This window comes from Polyodon spathula, chromosome 7, assembly GCF_017654505.1.
Source record: "Polyodon spathula isolate WHYD16114869_AA chromosome 7, ASM1765450v1, whole genome shotgun sequence".
Taxonomy (NCBI): domain Eukaryota; kingdom Metazoa; phylum Chordata; class Actinopteri; order Acipenseriformes; family Polyodontidae; genus Polyodon; species Polyodon spathula.
In genome coordinates, this window is record NC_054540.1 from 47,229,367 (window position 1) to 47,254,115 (window position 24,749).

The window sequence follows — 24,749 nt, forward strand, 5'->3', positions numbered from 1 at the left end:
AAAATCAGAGTTGATGAGTAACTGCATCACAGTACATGTAGCAAGGGAATGTGTTCTGGACAGTTCTCTGGTCTAGGTCTCTTCTCGTCTTCCTTTTAAAAAAAAAAAAAAAAAAAAAAAAAGACCAACAAAAAAAAAAAACCAATATATAAAAAAAATATATTCTAAACTTGTCCAACAAAACAAGTTGTCATAGATACACTGAAGAGTATGACATTTAGAGTACAGTACATTTGCTATATGTTGTGTATGCAGTTACCCGTTTAAATTGCTGCACAACTGGAATGGGGTTAAAGAGCAAGCGGGGTATGCAATAATAATGTACGTGTGTTCTTAACTTATTCCTGCAATGTTTGGAAGTGTTTATGAACCATCTAGTGACTGTGCAGTCCACAATTTGTAACTACGTTCAATGAATAACATTGCATATGGGCTTGGTCAATGATCACGCCAAGGGACGAATCGAGGTCTAGTATTTAGGTTTTGTTTGTTTATTTTAACCATGTAAACGATCTGATTTTAATACTTCTACATACTATTCATACAAAAATAGTATTAGGAAGTGTCAAAGTGTTGTTTTTAAGAAACTGAATTTGAACTTGTTGTGGTCTATTAAGAGCATTTTTACATGAATACCATATTAACAACTGAATCATATAAAGACTATCAAATATCAAATATTGAATTAAAAAGTGTGACAAGTGTCTTACCTGTCCTCCAAATTGAGCGACCTTATGTGTTAATTACTTTGCAAAAACACTATATAAATGTATATTTATATTAAAATATGTTTCTTTAATATATCTAATATATAAACAATTAGAAAACGATTGAGTGCGGACAGCCACAGCTTCCAGATCTAGTAGCGGGCTTCTATTTTGCAAAGATTCCCGCTGAAACGTCTTAGTGCTTAACTATGAATTACATTTTAAATCAATCCGCGCACAAATACCGTTTTTTTTTTCCCTTAACATTCTAATGTACAACTAATCTTAGATTATCAACCCTGTTCACACTTGTTCCAGTACGATACTAGTACAGTTTGTTTCGGTATAGACTATACCGGTACGAAACCACTTTCTGTCCTAACTCACTTTACAGTACCGATACAGTTGCGATATACCTGTCCACATTCATGTATGTTTAAATCGACAGTGTTCAGGTTCTAAACTCGTTTCCACGACGACCGCTGTCACATCTGTTAGGAATTGATCCACTTTAATGTAATATGTGTTATGTGGTGTTCTGGCCATGTACAGTATTTTGTTTTGGTGTTCAATCTTTATTAAGAGACGAGCAGAACGTGAAGGGATCAGACGAAAAGGCTAAAACAATTAGCCGTATTTAAAAGCATGAGGTGGCATAGACAAGCGGGTTTGCATCACGGCTTTGGGAATGTTTTTATATTCCCTCATAAGGGGTTTTATTTCAGAGCAGCACTGCTCTGCAGTACGCTTTACATCATAGTCTTAATCACTAAAAATCAATAGCAAGATGTAGAAACGAATAGCAAACTGGAAAAATCAATAGCAAACTGGCATAGCGAACTGCAGGCTGGATTAGCCCGCTGGATTAGTGTGAGTTGGAATAACGAACTGCGAACTGCAAACTGCGAACCCCTTGCTAACTTCACTTATGTGTCCACCCTGCGCCGAGTCATATCGAAACAGTACTGGTGCGAAACCTGTGGTGCGTTCAACTAGGCAAATGTTTGCAAATTTGTTGGTGTGAGTACCAAAATTCAACGGTACTGCTGAGCGCTGACTGAACAAAAAACGTCACTATTCACAACACTTCCGGGTATTTAGGAACGCTTCGTTGCATCCCTAAACTAAACGGTAAAATTTAAAATGAGCAGTTCTGCATATCGGGACTCCAACTTCAGAATCTAAAATAATTTCTTACAAATATTAAGTTTTTTGAATACTTCGTTATATATATCTATATAATATAGAATATATATAGATATATAATATATAATATATATATATATATTTATATCTTAGACATTTTTACTTGTTTTCAACTCTTGAACTTGCATATTTCAAGTTAGCTATAACATTTGATAAGTAACTTGAACTGCAACTGTTTAAGAGCTGAAAACAAGAAAAAAAGTCAAATTAAGCAAATTATCAGTTCAATTAAGGGTCTAGTTTAGTAATTGAGAGCTCGTTTGGAATGAAAACCAGCAGCCACAGGGGGTCCCCAGTACCGAGTTTGAGAAGCCCTGGCCTAGTTGAACGCACCCCTGCTCTTTTTTGAGATTCGTACGGATAAGAACTCCAGTCTGGACAGATGTTTCGGTTCTGTTTCGGTACGGTTCCATACCGAGACCAGTAAAAAACGCTAGTCCACGATTCTATCATTAGCTGGATCCAAACAACATACTCACTCAAAACCAGCCAGTCAAACTGCTAACCCTGTTTCAGTTATTTCCGTACCAGCCAACCCACTCTTCCATCTTGAATGACACCCCGCCTCCAACAACAAATTTCGAGTCCGACTCTATACTACACCGACTATTCAACAATCCTACAGTTAATTTATCTGGCAATGTCAGAATAATAATAATAAAAACTTTTCTCCACGTGTATGTCATTTTTCTATTCTAATTATGTTTGGGACTGCTTTCCTCAGCGGAAGGTTACCCGGCCAAAATTCACAAATTCAAAGTAAATATAGGTTTTAATGTTTTTTTTAAGAGAAAATAAAAAAATAAAAAAAAATTCTAATAGCGATAGAGCCCTCTCGAGCGGGATATTTGTGTTAATCAGTTGCCAACTGTCTTTCTACTCTGGCTTGACATATTCACCTTTCAAATACAGAAGTCTTTCTAAATACTGTAGCGATCTCAGAAATGAGGGAAGCGAGACAGTAATTGGGATCTGAACAGGGCTTTATTTTAGCAGCATATAACTGAATTAACAGGCAACCGAGTGCTGCGCTGTTGTTACGATTCTTCCGATCCTATATCCCAGGCAACGCCAACAGCTCTCCTTTCTTTTTCTGTATCACCCAGCACCGTTCGGCGCCTCAACACGTTCTAATCTCCACCTCCCCTGCATCTCATTTTCCAGAACTAACCCCTCCCCCCTTCTAGCACCCCTCCAATCCCCACTGCTCTCTTAACCCATGACTTCTTTTTGGGATGCTGCTGCCGTAACTCCAGTCAGGATTGGCTCTCCAGTTCTGCCGCCGCTACAATACCTTCAAATATCAAAAAGTGTGAGCGCGTCAGTGGCGGCTCGTGTATACTGGCGCAAAGGGCGCCGCCCCACCAGTTTAAATGTATACGTAATAATAATAATAATTATCTAAATTAAACTGTAGCTACTATAATTACTAAGCAGTAATATATTAATATATTATAATATAATCTCCTCTTTGTCTATCGAAGCTGTATGTAGAAGTTAGTGTTGAATTAATTTGCTATGACAACCTGCTTGCTCCTCCCGATTGTCCCGCCTACTTCTGATGTCGCATCCTGTTAGATATCGGAAGTGGCGTTTATTTGGTACTTTTTGTATTTTCTGAGGACCTCAGTTGATCCAGATAAGTCTTCGTTGAATAGGTCGTGGTAGTGTGTGGCTTTAATACAAGCACAAACAAACAAACAAGCAAATCAATCAATCAATCCATCCATCCATCAATAAATACAGTTCTAGCGTGATTCCACAATATTTTCTATTACGTACGGGACATCCACGTTTGAGAGTTGATTCCCTGGATATTTACACTTACTTACGTGATAGTTCCGTTGTCAATATACAGTATACACATTTGAGTGGGCAAGCAGCAGCAACCCTTAATGTTAATATGGTCATTTTGTTAATATCGTTAAAATAATAAGTGCCGGCTTTACAATGCGTCAGCCAAAGGATTGTAACATGGAATAAACAAGTGATTAGAATGGAATACAAAAATGGACATGCCAATCACCTTGGAAGTGCCACGTTGAGAGCAGCATAACAATTTTGGGGTAAGTTTTATTTTGATTGGCTGATTGTGCGTCACTATGGCAAATAAATGTGTAAATACAGTATATATATATATATATATATATATATATATATATATATATATATATACATACATACATACACCATACACACACACTTCTGCAAATTGGGAAAGATACACTGCTGGGCTGTATTTTTTTTTATGAATTATACCAGAAACAGCATACTACCTTTTGGATATAAAGCACAGATTGTTTGAACTTTAAGAACAGTTGAAACTGTGTAAACGCGATTATCGCTCATACTAGAACCGCTTAATCATGTTGAAGCTCACACTAATGAAATTCCTTGGCTTGTGTTTGAAGTTTTCCGTAGTGTGAAGCAAGTGTCATTTACCTTTTCAAGAAACGGACTCGACCCTCCAGTTTCTTTAGTTATATTCCCAAAATGATGCTTAAGCTTTAGGGTTACAAGATTCTGTTCAAATTTAAATAAAATATTAAAAAATCTGTTGTTTTTAAATTGAAGCAGTCAGATGTCACGCCATCCTTAAAATTCAGGTAGCAAAACTGAAACGAAATTTTTACAAGCATCTTAATAATGTACCCAACCTTGTGTGGATTCGGGACCCTACAATGCTGAATCATGACGTGCTGTGTAGTCCAATCATTGGCAGAGTAGCGTATACTTTAAATGTGGCAGGATATTAATTGGAAATACTGTAGTGTAAGCACATGGATTAATATGTAAACTCCTGAGTTTAACTGCTGCCAGTTGAAATTTCCCACAGCTAGAAGTTAAATGAACACAATTGTTAAATCACTTTTAAATTCAGTTAACCTGCACTGTGAAATCTAAGACATGTTCCTTTCATTGACCATGATAGCATCGGGAAAGTTTCCAGGATTATGATTGTGTAATTCATTTTTGGCTGTGATTTACCTGAAAAAAAAAAGCATTAGCTATAAAGATACAAAGAGCAGTGCATGATTCCAGGCTCATAGTTAATAAGCTTGAACTAAAAGTTCACAGGTAATTATTTATCTTACATGCAAACCAGCTGCAATGAAACTAATAAACAGGAACCCATTTCCATTATCTTTCGGTGGCATTTATACACAATTTCAAAGCCCTCTTGTACACAAATGTCTTTTTAAAATTCTTATCCTCTGTTAAAAAATGCTGAATAATGACGCTATAGGCAAACTTTTTCAGAGTTCAGGTGTGCTCCCTGACAGTTCCCAGTATACCGTATCCAGGTTACAATTTAACCAGACAGTTTGAATCAGGTTAATATGCAAAGTTTTATCAAATTAAGTTTTATCAAAATGACTATTCTTATTCTTATTCTTATTTAGTTATTTAGCAGATGCCTTTAGCTAAAGTAACACAGGCTAACTGGGTCACAATCCCGCGTTGTGTGAAACCACGTACCTGGGTCGGGTTTACCTGGGTCCCAGTGACCCACCTTAGGATGTAGGTCTACAGGCTTTGACCCGGACTGAGTGAGACAAAATGCTTGACGGCCATTTGTGAGTCGATGCAATAACAAACAGCCACGTCTGCGTGAAGGTTTCACTTCCGCAAGGAGCATTTCTGTTTGTTCTGTTTAGCCATATATTTGTTTGTTGAGACACAGCATGAGTCAGATTGCAGCAGGGAAGAAGAAACGTTTGCTCTAATGAACATTTGGAGAAGCTTGGATGGAAGCGTCAGTAACAAGCTGCTTCTGGGACATTGAAGCACGTATTAGTTACTTGCGTCATCACCCAGGTCAACTCTGCTTTATCAAAAGTTGTGTGAAATCGTGTAACCAACCCACATAACACCGGGTCCTACCCAGATAGGTTTTGACCTGGGTAGGTCATGCCAGTGTGAAAGGGGCTTTACAGAGATTCGGAGGTGAACTACGCATCACAACTGCTGCTGCAGTCACTTACGATAGGACCTTGTTTTATGTCTCATCTGAAGACAGAGTACATGGAGCATAAATGACTTGCTCATGGTCACACAAAGTGAATCGGTGGCGGAGCTGGGATTGAACCCGGAACCTCCTGGTACAAGCCACTTTCTTTAACTACTGGTCCACCAAGCCTCTATTATTATGACTACTATTAGTCCCAACTCCAAAACATGTGATTGAGAAAAGGGCTTTAGGGATAAACAACTACTACTCCACCAATTTTGCTGACCTTTTTATGTAGGTTATGTCCTACATCATTTAAGTGCTTCTGCAGTAGCTAACAATTAATGTGATCACTCTTGGCTGTCGTGCACTTTCATTGGTGTTAAACTAGGTTAGAGAAATCTCTGTTTGCATTTCTTGCTTTCAAGTTATTTTGCACTCCTACCTCTTTTATGCCTTTCATTAACCAACTAATAGCTTCCCATACTGACTCACACACTTTAACCCTGAAGTGAAACAGTCAAAAACTCCTTGAAAGGCAAGCAAATTGATAACTTTTGAAATCTAGTATAGTACCTGATATAACAAAAAAACATGTGTTTCTTTCAAAATTCCACATTTGAGACCTAGTAAATGGACAGACAGGTGAGATTTATAAAATAATTTTTATAGTAAGACCACTTTAAACTTTCAAGGGTGTTACATACTGTAAAGGCATTGCGATGTCAAAGACCTAGTGAACTTCACTCTGTTTCTGTACAGTCGTTCATTGTTTGTCTGGTAATAATCGTGACATTGCATTCTCTGACAGACTTTGTTTACTTAATAGCCAATTAAAATAAATTGAATTCAGTATACTGTAAAGTATCAATTAAACTGTGTAATTTAATAACAATTGACACACTTTTTTTTTTTCAACATACAGTAACAGCTTTTTGTCCTGTCTTGCATCTTGGTGGAAGCTTTGCAGTGAATGTGTGAAAAAATGTATTTGCTGTCTTTTACATTTTGATGCAAAAATGTGTTGAATTTTTACAAGGTCGTCTGCTTTTCCAGGCATATTTCATCATTAATTGATAATGTCTCAAAACAGACACCAGTATATGTTTTAAATTAAGAACAAGCTTTGGTTAAATTGCAGTACATTAGTGCATACCCTTTATCACACATAGCTGAGTGGAAAAGGTCCGGTATTGCAGATTTGGAACTACACAGTGGGAGCTTCCCATACTGACTTACATGCTTTAACCCTGAAGTGAAACAGTGAAAAGCGTCCTGAAAACTCCTGTTTTTTTCAAGTTTGCAGTGGGGGCTATTCAAGCTTGCAGACAGCAAATTCAATCTTATAATTTCACAGCAGGTCATTCCAAAAGTGTTGACATACTGTAGAAATCATATGACTTCCTTAAAGTAAAGTCTGTCTTAGAGAGAACCTACATGCTGGATTTTCTACAGAGCCAGTATGTGTCATCGCTTTATTACAGTGAAACAACTAACATGTTTCTTGTGCATTGTAATGAACCATTAAAAAATATTATGTTTTCAAGCAGACATATCTTTACAGTGGCATGGCCTTTGAAAACAAACTTGCAGGTTTAACCAGGAATTCATTTCTATTTGACTGATCAATAATAATTGTTCTTAGGTAGCTGAAATACTTTAGAGAACTTGACACAGAAACGAGATACAGATGAGTGAAGAAAAGCAAAAAGTGCATGAAAGACGTGAGGATTTTTTGTTTGCCTTAAAATTGTATAAATTGCTTTTTTTTAATGCTACAAAGCTGATTTAAACAGATTTTGGATTTTTACTCAAACGGTCCTGTTATAATTCCCAGCTTCAATGAGTGCTGTGGAAACACCCATAGGTATGTCTGTACAACAGCAGCTATATCTTCACTCTGGAACCTTGTACACTTCAACTTATTTCTACACAAATTACAAAGCTGAAGCTGAAGCTGTGTAATTGCAGTAGAGTTTAACCCTGCAACAGCATACCGTATAATATATCAGGTTCTGTTTCTGGTGTAAAAAATAAATCCTACAGCACACAAAGTGTTATCTCATGACTTATTTACAGTCAGATCCACACAAACACCCCTGTGAAAGTCATTCGAGTCAATGCATTCACTGTTGTTAGAGTTGGTATTTTAAATTAGCACCCGAGTATGACATCTCACAGCGTTTGAAGTAATCAGAGTGATCATTTTAATAATACTTCAATTTGGTTGATGTGGCACAAAGATGTACTGCGATATACATGTACAGCATGTTGCAATCTGCATGAGAATCATATGCCTAATAATGCTTACTTATAGACCGACTTACAATACAGTGTTATAACAAATACAAAGTGATTTATGGTTGTCAAATGCTTTAAAGGAAAAAGTACATATATTTGCATTTAAAAATAAAAATGTGGATGAACTAATATTATGAATTAAAATGAACCATATTCCCCTTCCCCTGACGGCACTGGAGACTAGAGAAAGTAGACATGTTGATAGATTACTGGTAAAACCTAGATTGAAGGTTGATTGATCAGTATACAGATTAAGTTGAATAACCAGCGCAAGAATGTGGTCAGTGTTAACTGTTCTTATTTACTGTAGACGTGTATTTCCAGAATATAAACTGTATTTGGCACACAATGACTCATGAACAAGTGGACAGGATGCAATTCACTTTCGGAAGTAGACAGATGGTTTTGACTCTTATTGAATTAGGAAGGAGCTAGCCCCAGGACAGGTTCATTCAATTATCCAGTCTATATTACAGGTACAGAGCGCACAGTGTACTGCTGCAGCAAACACTGCCCCATCGCTCTTTTCACTCTCACCAGGCAAAGATCTGTTACCACTGCTGGAACTACAGAGAAGGCATGTGATGAAAACTGCTTTTACCTACGAATTTTATACTTGACTGACAATTGGGCTCTGAGTAAAAAGTGGTAGAGAGGTGTTGTTTTAATTGCACCGCAGTGTTTGTGGAGATTAAAATGAGTTTTCTTAATATTCTTTGTTCTGTATTTGTTCTTGTCTGAGTATGTGCATGCTGTAACAGGATCCACTCTGTTGTGATTCTTAGGGTTGGTTGCAAGCACTATGGGGCTGAAGTGTGAAGTGCACTCCATCACGGTCTGTGTGGAGGGGATGATCTGTAACTCCTGCGTCCAAACCATCGAACAACAGGTGGGAAATCTGCAAGGTGTGCATGACATACAGGTGAGTGCTTTGATTAACCTTGTCTCTGTTGCTTTTCACTTCCATGTGTTATGCAAATTACTGGTACAGATACAGTACTGTTTTGCTTTGTGTGCAGTTAAAGCTTCAGTCTTCCTTTGCATGCGAAAGACCTCCTGAACCCTGGAACCCTTTTCTGCATTGCATGTGGTTTTGTATCATCAGTCTGCAAATGGGGGAAACACCACCCAAAGATGATGCTTTTATTTTGAAGCCTGGGCGACATCAGTTGTGTGCTAATCTTCCATATCAATGTAATTAACACAATTCTGCATACTGTATATTGACATCTCTTATTTACCTACTGTATGTCATCTGTTGATCTTTGTAAAAAAGAGGGTGAGATTGGGCTTTAGAAATGGGAGGAATCGGAATTCTTTCTTTTGGGGGGGTTATTATTACCGGATTGGCCTATATGTGTTAACATTTATATCCGTATAAAGGTAATCTTTAGTTTTAATAAGGGTTAGTTTTCATAAATGAACTACACTTAAAAGTGCAGGTGTCCCATCTGTTACGTTTATGTGGAGGTCAGAAAGCTCCCCTGGATTGGAAGCTGTTTGATAGTGACATTGCTAAACAGTGTTCAAATAGACCGCAGTGTGCTGTTGTTAACACAGTGAATGTTTGAAAGCTCTTTAGTTACGGTGATATGGGTTTGCTCTGTGTATCAACAGCATTACACCGTGTTCAAAGGTTTGCAGCAGAAACTGCATGAACTGCATGCACTGTAACCTAATTTGCTTTAGCTGTTCCCTGTCGATTCTTTCGAAAGGAAGTTAGCCATAGACCAGCAGTTTGAAATTCTTTATTCAATAAACACCACCCTTTCCTGATAATTTGTACGCCTAAGGACAGGTTCAGATTGGGAGATAATATAATAGTGTTTAGGTTAGGTGACGCAAGGCTGCCCTTTACACTGTTAAAACAAATCCTGAGTAATTGCTGGTTATTAGCCTGGAATTCATTTGTGGGTATGGAGTGTATGTCTGAAGGTGTGCTCCCTTGATGTCCCCATACTCAGCCCTAGGGATACATGGGATACATCAGTTTTTTAAATTAAATCTGCTGCACAATACTCTATTGTTAATGATAAAATTAGGACTGGTACAAAACAACATTTAGAGCTAACATAATGTATTTAACAGCCAATAAAACTGTTTGGTTGCTGTTAAGGTCATTGCTGTAAAGCCTTCTAGCTGTACTTCAACGTGTTATCCTGCAGTTTCCAACAATTGTACAGTGGATGTCCTGTGCACAAGGACTAGATTATCTAAGCTCACTACTCCTTATTGTCATCAGCACATTTTTTTATAGAAAGGTGAACCCAATAAGTTACCCAACCGGAATAAACAAACATTTCATTGAAGTGTAAAGAGCTTTGAGTTGTTTCTTATTCATGTTAGAATTGTAATTGGCGTATTTTTCCCTTCAGAATAAAATTGTGCTAATGACTATTTGGATTAAACATCTTTGAGATTGTAGTCCATTCTGTTTTTATGTGTTTGCTTGTTTGCATGTGTATTTCTATGAGAGCTTATGCTCAGACTTCTGAAAGCCTGGTCTAATAATTTGTATTCGTTTTCATTATTGTGAGGGAACAAAACTGGGACAGTTACCGGTTTTAATACCAAACAGTAACCCAAAAACAAACTGCATAGTAACTTGCCAGCGCACACAGGTGTGATTTGTCATGTTCTAGTTCCCGATTATATTTCATTCACCCAGATATTGTTTACAGATCCCACTGACGCTTATCTAGCAAAGCAGCAGGTTTCCAGTGAGGGCATCAGGTGACTCGAACACTGCGAGGGACGTGACTAACCACACAGCACTGTGCTCAGTTACTGCCAGATTTAAGAGCACTGTTCCATACTTACTCAACACCCACAGAGAAGGTGCTGGTGCATATGCTTGCCTGTAAATAATTGACAGAAACCAATAGAGCACAGTGGGAACAGGAGCATGCAGGTTTATTTTTAAAGAAAAAAAAATGTTGGGAGTGGGTGAACCCAAAAATAATAAATGAGTGAAGGAAGACACAAGCATAGTTTTGTTAATGCCTTTGCTCAAGAATGCTTTCAGCGGTCAGACATTCAGAATGACATTGAATGTGTTACAAACAGGGCTTCATTGGATCATACACAGAATGGAAGTATTCATATTGAGTAAAATATGCCCAGGTGACCACCTTTCCCTTGACAAACAACTGTAGACATTCATACTTGGCAGACATGATATTAAACAGGGAAGAAATGCAATATTAGGAAAATGTGAACGAAAACAGTACTTGTAGTCAGGTGCCTTGTGTGGCTGGTTTACTGCCTTGAGAAATATAACAACTTGTGAGTGAAATCTCTTTACTAGGAAAGGCAACATTGTAAATGTTTATATACTTTGCTAAGGTTACATTGTAAAGTGTATGGATTAAGTGTAAAAAACAATTCCATTATGGCAGTACAGTATAGTATAATATCTTCTGCTAGGTGTATCCCCATATGTACAGTATATCACAAATAACAATATACAAAACAATTAAAAACAAAGCATTAATATCGTACTGTTATCATATACACATGCATTGCACAATAACACAAAGCAAATTAAATATCTACTTGCTGAAGCGAGGGGTTCACGTGTGGCAGCAATACACTAGCAAAAATCACAGGGCAGCTTCCTAGCAATAAGCCTGTATGTTGGAAATGGATTCTTTCAATGCAGTGGGTTTGTGCATATGATAAAGGAGAGTCTTGTGAAATTAATTAGAGACTCAAGTTGATGAGAAGCAATTACCCTTCGCTGTACATATTAAAATGGTGTGCTGCTTTTTATACGAAAAATGAGAAAAAGCAGGTTGCGTAAACGATTTATACTGGACCCTGACACACCCGCTAAAAAGAGGGATTGGCTGTACAGTATTTATTTGTTAGACTGTTTGTTTTTCTATGGGTCTCTCGCTATATCTCTGCCCTCGATATATAGCGGATTTATATTGGACCCCTACGCCCGCTATATATATCGTGTGGGTGGTGTATGTCTAAACCTATTATTAACAGCTGAATTCAGAGAATGACCTCCCTTATTAATATTATATTTACTTGTCCTTTTCCAGGTCTCTCTAATAAATAAGGATGCGGTCGTTGTATTTGATCCCAGCCTCCAAACCCCGGAGTCTCTGAGAGAGGCTATCGAAGACATGGGGTTTGAGGCGAGTCTTTCTGATTCAGCCAAGCCAATACCCACTGAAACAGGCCTGTTCAGCATCCCCGGGCTGGTGCCTCAGCCCCAGAGTCAGGTCCACAGCACACTCTCCCAAATGAAAGGAGTTCTGAGTGTTCAGAACGCCCCTGAGCCTCAGCATGTCAACGTGACTTTCATCCCCTCACTTGTCAGCACCAGCCAGATTGGCGAGGTGGTTCGGACTGTAGACGCTTCTCCGGTGGAAAGGAAGTGTGATCCTCATGAAGAGCCTGGGCTGATCCAGGCGAGCGAAGCACTGGTAAAAATGAAGATCGAAGGAATGGTGTATCTCTCTTGTACAACCACCATCCAAAAAAAGATAGGAAAACTCAGTGGGGTCCAGAAAATACAAGGTTTGTAACTGCTCCAAATCTCTGTGCATACATTGCAGTGCAGTGTCTTGTGTAGTACAGTGAAAGAGATATTTAACTTTCTAATGTTTGCACCTCGCTGTCTGTCACAACAGGGCTTGTGATGGGCTCTTGTGATTGTCACAAGTCAATGCGTTATCCTAAGGAAGCACAAGAAGCACTTTGTTGTGACACACTGTTTACTGTTTTAACAAATACAAGGAGTAAGTGTTTCTACGGCAACCTAATTCTTTAGCTCACAGGTTCAGTAAGGTGAGATAAAATCTGGTATTAATATTATTTAGCATATGTTACTGTGAGTATTAGATTCTTATGGGGATATATGGTGGTGTCTTTCTCTGTGTATATTTGTATCTGTATGTCACACTTTCAATATGGTATATATCAAAATACAGCTGATTCAGTTTCCATTATTTATTACCTTGTCCAAACTATCCTGTATGTACTGTAGGTACTCATGTTTTTTATTTTTTTATTTGTCATTTAGTCTCCTTGGCCAATCAGGAAGCGGCTGTCATATACCAGCCACACCTCATCACTGCAGAAGAGATTGTGAACCAGATTGGCTTGGTAGGCTTCAAAGCGTCCCTACAGAACAAACCCAGTCCAGTCCAGAACTCTGCACCAGCACAGCAGAGCCCTGAGACAGACAGCGACCTCACTACCGTTGCCCTGCACGTAGACGGCATGCATTGTAATTCCTGTGTTGTCAATATCCAAAGTAATGTAGCGGAACTTACTGGCGTGCATGGAGTCATTGTTTCTTTGGAAAAGAAGACTGCTACTATAAGATGTAACCTGAAACTCATTACAATCAATAACCTCAAGAAAGCCATTCAGGCTCTTCCACCAGGAAACTTTAAGGCAACCGAATGTGAGTCTGTGTTTTGTACAACTCCCCACAGTTCCCCAGTGTCTTTGCCTCCTATGACTCCAGTGAACTGTACAAGCCAGCCCCTGACAGCGTTGTCTGTGATTACCATTGAGGGAATGACATGCAACTCCTGTGTGCAGACCATCGAAGGAATGCTGTCCCAAAGAAAGGGAGTGAAATCCGCACAGGTGTCTCTTGCTCACCACAGTGGAACTTTTGAGTATGACCCGCTGCTCACTAACCCAGAGGAATTAAGGGAAGCTATAGAGGATATGGGATTTAATGCATTTCTACCTGGTAAATATTCTATTTTGTTATTTTGTGCTTTTGCAGTTACAGTTATGTATGTGCCATTAAAGTGCATAGATGTTATTGGCTCACTGGTGTGAGTCTTGTTTTGTCGATTAACCGAGAATGATTTGCTCAATGCAACAATTAGTAAGTTTAATGGGAATACTTTATTAAACATCAAAAGCAGCATGACAAATGTTTTGCATCACCTACAATTTTAGGATTGAGACATAATTATATATATATAATCAGCATAATTTAGATGTTTTATGTGACATCTTGTAATCAAAGAAACTACAAAATTCTCCATGTGAATGTGCCCTATAGTGTGGGGATCGCAGGTTCGAGTCCAGGCTATGTCACAGCCGACCGTGACTGGGAGTTCCAAGGGGGCACCGCACAATTGGCCAAGCGCTGCCCGGGTAGGGAGGGCTTAGGTTGGCAAGGGCATCCACGGCTTGCCACGCAGCAGTGACCCTTGTGGCCGATAGGACACCTGTGGTTCTGCAGTAGAGCCTCCAGATCTGTGGTGGCCTCGTTGTGGATCTGCAGTGTGTAAAATGATGGATTGGCAGGAGCTCGTTTCAGAGGACGCGCGCTCCAGCCTCCGCTCCCCGAGTCGGCAGGGGGGTTGCGAGCGGTGAGCAGAGGATACAGATAATAATTGGGCATTCCAAACTGGGGAGAAAAACCGGGGTAAAAAATTGTCGACGACTAAATTTATAAAAAAAAAAAAAAAAAAAAAAACTACAAAATTATATTGAAAAAGTCTACCAGAAGCCTTAATAGCAGTACAGTGTTTCATGTTCGAAATGTCACATTCTTCAATTTTTTTCGTTAAGTATATGGAAAACTACAAAGTGATGTGTAATTCAATATGCTAACATAACATTATTTAGCAGGTTTTACTGGACTTTATGAAGTAGAATTTGTTAATTCTATAGGGTGATGCAAAACTTTTGGCCATAGCTGTTCATTAACATTGTCTGCTTTTCAAAAACTCTGTAGTAATTTGAAATTCAAGCTACAATGTTATGCTTGTACTAAACTGCATTTCTTGTCTGATTGTCTTTGGGGGTGGGGGTTGATGGCATTAATATCGAAATGGCCTTAACCGGTAACAAACACAGCAATTTCTCACTTTCAACTTCAGGTGCAAATTTCTTAGCAGAAGGCTTTGAATCATCATTATCACTGAAGGCACTGTTGCCAAAGGGGTCTCCCAGTAATAAACAGAAGAGCCGCAGCCCCTCAGACCGGCGGAAGGACGAGGACGAGGGCTCCACAGATTCAGCGGCTGCACTGACCGCTCCACAGACCCCTATGAAGTGCTTCATCCAGGTGACCGGGATGACCTGTGCCTCCTGTGTGGCCAGCATTGAGAGGAACCTCAAGAGAGAGGACGGTGAGCTCGGACTCCAGGGAGTCTGTGGGAAAGTCTTGTCTTTTTTCTATCTGCCCTTTACAGCGATAGACCAATCATTACATACTGTGTACAGTTTAAACCTGCTTACGCATTTTCAAACCACAGTAAATTTGCACAGTAATTGTGCAGTTTTCCCCTACTATTTCCATGGTTATACTATGCATTTACCATGGTTTATTATTTACTTTATTTTATATATGCTTTACCATACCTGTCTAAGCTTTACAATACTTATGCATGCTTTGCCCTGCTTAATTACACTTTGCTATGCTGGTAAACTTGTATAAGGGAATGTCTGGTTTCACATTTTTCCACTTCAGAAACTTCTGTGTTTATGTCTGTTTTCTAATAAGTTATATAGTGTTATACAATAATATGCTATGCATAAAAATTTTCTTTTCCTTACACATTATTTTGACTGGCATATTTTGACCTGTTCTGAGATGTAGTTCAACTTCAATGTTTGTTTCATTGACAAGGATTGTTTTAAAAGAAAATATTGCTGCAATGTTGACAGCACATGAAGTACTGTATAGTGGATGAGCTTGCCATAGGATCTGTACCTCATGCTTAACATGTGAAACTAAATACAAACAAGGCTGTGGGGTTGATTTGATCATACTATACCACATGGGCATAAACCATAGCTGTTTTCTTTTAACCACATTTTGTTGCTCTGGGCAATCACCCTGGATTATGTCAACCACTTCCAACCATACATTGTTGCTGCAGTCCAGTTGTGTTCCCAGTTGTGACTTCTCCTGGTAGGGTACATGTGGATTGAATCAGCCTCTCTTGTGGTGTTTTTAGGTATTTTCTCTGTCCTGGTTGCCCTCATGGCTGGCAAAGCAGAGGTGCGCTACAACCCGGCTGTCATAGATCCTGCAGGAGTGGCAGAACTAATCAAAGAGCTGGGGTTCGGAGCCTCAGTCCTCGAGAACTACGACGGGTCTGATGGGAATCTAGAACTCGTTGTAAGTATGGAATGTATATGAAGTGTTACAGTGTAATATGTGATATAATAGTATAGAGTATCACTCACTGTATATGGTACATTTGAAGTTTATACATGTGCACAGTTAATTATGGAGTTTGTTTTTTCACCCTGTCTGGCCACTGTCATGTCTTTGTAATTGAGCACATAGCTACCTGTTTTCTAAGATAAATATCTTATCATTGTGCTTAGTATGCAAGGTAAGCCACACATATATGTCATGATACTGCCTATAAATCCACATCCATCAGTATTATGTAAAAGTAGGTCACCATGTGCTAAAAGCTAATGTTCGTGCAGTTTTATGAAACCAGGAAATTGGATCCATTGCCCAACAAATGAACCCTTGTATTGTGACACTTTTATCATGAGAAGTTAGAATGAGGTCATCTTTAGGGTTACATGAGTTAACATACAAAGCTTATGTGGCAAAATACGAAACAGTTTTTTTAAGATGTGAAAAGGGCTGGCTAAACAAAATAAACTTATTACACTGGAAAAAGAAAACACATAGGCATTTTTTAGTCAGCTGAGATGACCTATGAGTCACTTTCTTAGGAAGCTGTAAGTTATGCAGCCTAAAATATACTATATAATCATTTATAACTTTATAAGAAATACATAAAAAAACACACACACTGTAGACAATATACAGTGTTTTTACAGGTGTGCCCCACTTGCAATGGTCTCTTTTCAGTGCAGAGTGAGTCCTGTCACAAGACTGCAAACAAATGTGCAGGTGATTACAAAGGGTTCTGTTTTAGCCCTGGTTCTGCTGCAGGAGCTCCACTGTATCTGGTTGATGTTTGACTTTCCTGAGCTAAGTTTGAGATATTTTGCATTGTATGAGCAAGGACATACTCTGACATTTGAGAACTGCAAGCTTTATATTGTAACAATTGAAACCATGCTAATCGGATGCTGCTGTTCTTCTGTATCCTAAACAGATTAGAGGAATGACCTGTGCCTCCTGTGTTCACAACATAGAATCAAATTTAATGAAGACCAAAGGTATCGTTTACACATCCGTTGCACTTGCAACCAACAAAGCTCATATCAAATATGACCCAGAAGTCATCGGACCTCGTGATGTCATGAAACTAATTGATGTAAGTACCAGTGCTTTACTTTATAACAGCACTATGAATGGCCTGTTACTTCCTTGTGCAGTCTCTCATAATTGTTTTTAAAGTAAAAACATGTTTGGAGGACAGATATACACTGCCAAACATGCTCATTTGGATTGAGATCCCAGGACTGCAGTGGCCATAGAAAATGCCTAAAGTCTCTGTTATGCTTCTCAAACCATCCCCAATTCTGCTGCACTAACGTATTGAACACAGCCATCATTATCAGGGTGAAAGTGGGTGGACTTGATCTGCAACACTGCTTAAGTAGATTACAGCATTCAATTGACCAGCATCAACGGAGCCAGGATGTATTGAGAACATGCCCCACACAGGTCCTACTCTAATAAAGTGGCCAGGCAGTTTATATTTGTATGTTTCTGTGGCAAAGTGGTTGGTAAGGGGAACAGATGTCGCGATGATGCGGTGCAGGAGTGATGAACAGACAACAGTGATTCAGTGAATAAGTGCTTTATTGCTCTTTTCCAGGTCTGGCGACCGTCAAAAATAATAAATCCCCGGCAATACACAACAATGTGTAAAGCACAGGGATAATGAAAACAAGGGCACAGTCCTGAACAAAAATCGGTACGGTCACCAGTCCTGGGTGATCGAAAACGTGCAGGTGCTCAGTGCAGTGATGCTCCGGATAGTGCTCTCCTTTCGACAGCTCCGGAGATGTGCGTTAACTGTCTAGTGCTGAATACAAAAACAGACAGTTACACGGACAGACACAACAATACAAAACACAAACACAATCCACTCTGAGAGCTCCTCTCTCAGTCCTTCTCTCTCTCCACTCGTTTAACCCAAACGAAGGAGAAGATCAGCGTTACCCTGGCCCCTATATGTAATCCCGCATGATATCGAGGTAAACGGTTGCAGCTGCCTTATTACTTGCAGCTGCCTTCGTTTACCTTTCAAATCAATACGGTCTTACAACAGAGTCGCGCTTCCCTCCAGGCTGACCCACTTCCCTGACCCGGAAACGAACTGTCAGGCCAGCCCTTCCAGATACTTCTCCTCCCGTTCTTTAGCGCCCTCACAGGTTGGGAGGAAGATTCATCACCAGAACTCATCTTTCCGTCACATATCCCACCGCTCAGAGTGGAGCCGAAGGAACACTCGGCTAAATCTACCTTTCCCATTACTCCCCCCTCCCGGGAAAAATAATCCGCATTTTGGTGGACTTTCCCCGCACGGTGTACCATGTGATACATGAAGGGCTGCAATGCCAGATACCACCGAGTTATCCGGGCATTGCTGTCCTTCATTGTGCTTAACCACTTGAGTGGGGCGTGGTCTGTGACCAGATCGAATGAGTGTCCCAGCAGGTAGTATCGTAAAGAGTGAGTAGCCCATTTAATGGCCAAACACTCTTTTTCGACTACGGAGTAGTTGCGTTCCCGAGGTAACATTTTTTTACTGAGGTATAATATCGGGTGTTCTACTCCAGCTACTTTTTGGGACAAGACTGCACCCAAACCTACATCCGATGCGTCGGTGTGGAGGATGAATCTCTTGGTGAAATCCGGTGTGATAAGAGTGGGGGCCTGGCAAAGTGTACGCTTAATAGTATCAAACGCTCCCTGACACTCAGCTGACCATTTAATTAAATTTGGAGCACTCTTTTTGGTGAGGTCGACTAACGGGTTAACCACTGTGGCGTACTCGGGGATGAAGCGGCGGTAATAACCGGCTAAGCCCAGTAGTGACCTCACCTGAGTCTTGGTTTTGGGGATCGCTGCATCAACCAAAGCCTGGATTTTGGTGACTACAGGTCTCACCCTTCCATTCCCCATTAAAAATCCCAAATATTGAGTCTCTGTTTTGGCAAACGCACATTTCCTCAAGTTAGCTGTCAGCCGGGCTGCCCTTAGAGACTGAAGAACGGCTGCAACCCTAGCCAAATGCTCTCGCCAGGTGGAGCTGTATATCACCACGTCATCAATATACGCTGCTGCATATTCATGATGTGGGCGTAAAACCTGGTCCATCAGTCTCTGAAAGGCAGCGGGCGCACCATGTAGCCCAAACGGCATGGTTTTAAAGTGGAACAGCCCTTCTGGTGTTGAAAATGCGGTTTTCTCTCTGGAGCTGCGGGTTAAAGGGATTTGCCAGTATCCCTTCGTCAGGTCCAGAGTGGAAATAAACCTCGCTTTTCCCAGTCTGTCTAAAAGTTCGTCGACCCGAGGCATGGGATATGCATCGAACTTAGCAATAGCGTTCACCTTTCTGAAATCCACACAGAAGCGGTTGGTGCCGTCTTTCTTAGCCACTATGACGATCGGACTGCACCACTCACTCCTGGAAGGCTCAATCACCCCAAGCTCGAGCATATCCCATACCTCTTTGCGAACGCCACTTCGTCGACTTTCCGGGATCCGGTACGGTCTCTCTCGCACTGTGACACCTGGTGGAGAGATAATGTCATATTCAACTAAGTTTGTCCTGCCGGGCACGTCAGAAAAAACATCGCTGAACTCCTCAATAAGCTTACGCAGCTCTCTTTGCTGATCCGGAACCAATTGTTCCCCCATAGAAATCGCTCTTGTGCTCGGGGTCTCTGGACAGGGACCTAAATCATCCTCCATATTGCCTGGGGCTATAAATAAGACCTCCCTTGCCTGCCAGGGCTTTAACAAATTGACATGATAAATTTCACGTTCATTTCGGCGATCGGGCTGTCTAATTTCATAATTTACTTTCCCTATAGCCCGAATCACCTCATACGGCCCCTGCCATTTAGCACACAGTTTCGATTCAGATGAGGGAAGTAGCAGCATTACCTTGTCCCCTGGTCGAAAGGTTCGAATCCGTGCATTTTTGTTGTAATGCTGCTGTTGTCGGTGCTGAGCCGATCTGAGGTTGTCTTGGGCCAAACGACCGACCAAATCCAGGCGATCTCGTAGTAGGAGCACATACTTCACTACATTTTTAGACGAGCCTTTGTGCTCCTCCCACCCCTCTCTCAGCAGGTCGAGAATGCCGCGAGGCTGCCGGCCGTACAGGAGCTCAAAGGGGGAGAACCCCGTTGAACTCTGCGGCACTTCTCTCACCGCAAAAAGGAGGTAGGGAAGAAGCGATGCCCAATGTTTCTGCTCCTGTGTTACAAATCGCCTCAGCATCGACTTTAAGGTCTGATTAAAACGTTCAACCAAACCGTCCGATTGTGGATGATAAACGGACGTCCTGATGGGACGTATTTTTAATATTTTGTACACCTGCTGTAACGTATTGGACAAAAAATTGGTTCCGTGATCAGTCAAAATCTCCTTGGGGATCCCTACTCTAGCCATAATCTGCGCTAACTCGGTGGCTATTGCAGCTGCACTAGTGGACCTCAATGGAACTGCCTCTGGGTATCGCGTTGCATAATCCACCACTACTAATATATGCGTATACCCAGAGTCAGAAGGTAGCAACGGGCCCATTATGTCCATTGCAATGCGCTCGAACGGAGTGGAAATAATCGGCAGTGGGATCAAAGGAGCGGGGCGCACTCGACCTGGCGCTACTCGCTGGCAGTCTGGGCATGTGGCTACATATTTCGACACATCAGTATGAAGACCGAGCCAATAGAATCGAGCCAATATTCGCTCCCTCGTCTTCTCGGCTCCGAGGTGCCCCGCAAAAGGGATATCATGCGCCAGCCTCATGACCTCGGTCCGACAAGACGGGGGAACCAATAATTGTGTTACAGGCTGTCCTGTGCCCGCGGCTAGGTTTACCCTATATAGTAATTGCCCCTTTATACTGAAATGTGGATATACTAGCGGCCCAGCGCCATCAACATCCTTACCTTCAATGGACCGGACCTGCCCCCAAGCGTGCACCAGTGACGGGTCGTTCTTTTGGCCCCACACTAGGTCCGCGCTTGAGTACCACGGGTCCGGTATATTGAGAGGGGCTGGAATAACCTCTGCCCTAGTCGGCCCAGTAACCTCGCTCTCTCGGTCACACTGCGTTCCCACTCCCTTCGACTGGCGTTTGTTACCATTACAGCACTCTCCCACCAGACCCCAGCCTTGTCTCAAAGACGCTCCCTCCCATTTCGCGGTCCGTCTCTCCTTATTTGTTTTTCTAGGACGGAACAGAGGGGAAAACATTTCAGGATGAAAAGGAAACACATCACCAATCCGTTCCTTTTTCCCTTTTTCTGCCACGTTTACGTGTGTGGCTGAGACTGCCATTATTTGCACCAATTCTTTGAATTTTGGCCAGTCTCGGCCCAGAATAACTGGGTGCGGCAACCTTTCCGCCACCCCGACTACAAGGTGACGTTTTATCGGTCCTACCGATAAATATACTTTTAGGGTGGGGTATGCCGCCGTGTCTCCATGGATACAGGAGATGGCCACCTGACCTTGTGGCCGCCACGACATACCGCCCAAGAGAGCTGTCCTGATCAAGGTTTGCTCACACCCTGTGTCCACTAACGCGTGGGTTTTCACATTCCCTAAAACCACGTCAATCAGACAGGGCCCCTCCCAACCGTTTTCCCCCTGCTTACCCGTTCCAGGTGTCCAGTTGCATGCAGCCACGTCACACTCCATAGCAGCGGGGCATGACCTGGCCCTATGTCCTGGCTGGTTACACCTAAAACAGAGTGGAGGGACAGAGGGGGCATAGGTTAAATATCTGTCCCGCTGCTGGTAGGGCAACGGGGCAGGGGCAACACCTCTACCCCAGCTGGGGGCCATCCTCGGTCTCCATGGGGGGGAGGCAAGGGGGCCCAACGGGGTCGGCGGTCTGGGAGGTCTGGGTGCCGGGACCGAGGGTGATGGTGGTGGTGTTGGAGGAGAGGGAGGGAGAGGTTGGTTCCTGAGCAGGGCAGGGGCTGACAGGATCCCGACCCGGGCTGACGTCAAAGAGTCCTCAAAATCTTCGGCCAATTTGACCGCCTCCTCCAGGGTGTCAGGGTTGTGGCGCCGTACCCACGCCTGAGTTTCGGCGCCGACCACATGGCAGAATTGTTCCACCACAATGGCTTCCCCCATTTGTTGAGCGGTCTTCTTCTCTGGGGTCAGCCAATGGACCATGTGGTCGCACAACCGCTGTGCCACCACCCTGGGGCGTGTCTCCGGGGCTCTCCGGTACTCGCGGAACCGCGTCCGGTGGGTCTCCGCGGTGATGTTGAGACGACGGAGGATAGCCTGCTTGACTAGGTCATAGTCAGTGGCGTACTGGTCGCTCAGGGCTTGGTAAGCTGCCTGCGCTTCCCCGACCAGGCAAGGTCCTAGCTGGCTTGCCCAGAACTCCCGAGGCCATCCCGCCGCGGTTGCCAGCCGCTCGAACGCCACCAAAAATGCCTCCGGATCATCCTCCGCCGTCATTTTCATGGCCCGTGCCTTCGGGGCCGACATCAATGATGTTCCGGTAGGGGTCGCTCCTGCAGCAACGATCAGCCCTACCCGTTCAATGAGCGCCGTATAGCGCTCCTCCCTCCGTCTCTCCTCTGCATCCCGTCTGATCTCCAGTGCCTGCAGCAGCTCCGCCAGTGCGTTGCGGTCCATCCCGGATCTGACACCACGTGTGGCAAAGTGGTTGGTAAGGGGAACAGATGTCGCGGTGATGCGGTGCAGGAGTGATGAACAGACAACAGTGATTCAGTGAATAAGTGCTTTATTGCTCTTTTCCAGGTCTGGCGACCGTCAAAAATAATAAATCCCCGGCAATACACAACAATGTGTAAAGCACGGGGATAATGAAAACAAGGGCACAGTCCTGAACAAAAACAACGGTACGGTCACCAGTCCTGGGTGATTGAAAACGTGCAGGTGCTCAGTGCAGTGGTGCTCCGGATAGTGCTCTCCTTTCGACAGCTCCGGAGATGTGCGTTAACTGTCTAGTGCTGAATACAAAAACAGACAGTTACACGGACAGACACAACAATACAAAACACAAACACAATCCACTCTGAGAGCTCCTCTCTCAGTCCTTCTCTCTCTCCACTCGTTTAACCCAAACGAAGGAGAAGATCAGCGTTACCCTGGCCCCTATATGTAATCCCGCATGATATCGAGGTAAACGGTTGCAGCTGCCTTATTACTTGCAGCTGCCTTCGTTTACCTTTCAAATCAATACGGTCTTACAACAGAGTCGCGCTTCTCTCCAGGCTGACCCACTTCCCTGACCCAGAAACGAACTGTCAGGCCAGCCCTTCCAGATACTTCTCCTCCCGTTCTTTAGCGCCCTCACAGGTTGGGAGGAAGATTCATCACCAGAACTCATCTTTCCGTCACAGTTTCTCATGGCTGGTTTGGTGTAAACACCCCATCGGCATGTTCACTTTTCTGTTGCCTCCATGCATGCAGTCTTTTACACAAGGTAGTATTGTGATGTGTTAACATCTTAGACATTCTGCAGGCTCTCTTTAAACAGCCCCAAGACATCTTTAAGAAGTCAGTACATGCACTAGCTAGCATTTAAACACAACTACAGTGATAAAACATGTGCATTTATTAAAATGACTACCCAATCTTCTTTAAAGCTTTAGTAATTCATATCTGTGGTGCTTTGTTCACAGCATTTGTTTGTTAATGTATTGTATTTTTTTCTCCTTGCAGAATCTTGGTTTTGAGGCTTCTTTAGTGAAGAAAGATAGATCTGCAAGTCACTTAGACCACCGAAGAGAAATCAGGCAGTGAGTGTACCAAATGGAGCACATATATTTTAAAATTAATTTTTGAAAAGCATTGCATATAGTTTAGTGATAATACTGAGTAAGACCCTATTCCCTCTCAGCTAATCCCCAATAACTGGGACTATCATCACATCTGCCTGGAACAACATGGCCTGCCACGATGTGTTTTTGTTATACTGGCGCCATTTTATAGGAAATTACGTTCATTTACTTCTCAATACAGACTTGTAAAAGTAACAACCTTATGAAATTTAGAAGTATTTTTGTTTAAAAATGCATTGGTGCTGCTGTGTGGAGGAGTCCATGTGAGGTTTGAATTAATTTTCTTTTCTTTTCCTAGATGGAGGCGGTCGTTCTTTGTGAGCCTGTTTTGTTGCGTCCCGGTCATGGGACTGATGATCCACATGATGATAATGGACAGTCACTTCTCCGGGCAACATCACCACAATGCCAGTGGTGTGGATCTGGACCAGTATCACTCCACCATGTTCCTGGAGCAGCAGGTTCTCCCCGGGCTCTCCATCATGAATTTAATATCCTTCCTGTTTTGCCTTACTGTGCAGGTACGAGAGTTTGGAAAACTAGTTTATGGTTAAAACTTTTAAAGTCCACTATTCTTAAAAATGCATCAGACTAGTACAGGTCTGAAACTAATGTTTACCATAATATATATA

General features: G+C 42.0%; 1 protein-coding gene across 1 annotated transcript in view; it reads left to right on the forward strand.

Moving 5' to 3' along the window:
* The first annotated feature begins 3,550 nt into the window (after positions 1 to 3,550).
* Positions 3,551 to 24,749, forward strand: part of LOC121318686 (copper-transporting ATPase 1-like) — a 37,438-nt gene continuing 16,239 nt past the window's right edge. Inside the window, exons 1-9 of the mRNA XM_041255617.1 lie at positions 3,551 to 3,979; positions 8,952 to 9,088; positions 12,219 to 12,699; positions 13,205 to 13,888; positions 15,036 to 15,287; positions 16,119 to 16,282; positions 17,250 to 17,411; positions 23,999 to 24,075; positions 24,416 to 24,638. Coding sequence (XP_041111551.1) covers positions 8,969 to 9,088; positions 12,219 to 12,699; positions 13,205 to 13,888; positions 15,036 to 15,287; positions 16,119 to 16,282; positions 17,250 to 17,411; positions 23,999 to 24,075; positions 24,416 to 24,638 — 2,163 coding nt within the window. The 5' untranslated portion in view covers positions 3,551 to 3,979; positions 8,952 to 8,968. The remainder of the gene's footprint in view (positions 3,980 to 8,951; positions 9,089 to 12,218; positions 12,700 to 13,204; positions 13,889 to 15,035; positions 15,288 to 16,118; positions 16,283 to 17,249; positions 17,412 to 23,998; positions 24,076 to 24,415; positions 24,639 to 24,749) is intronic.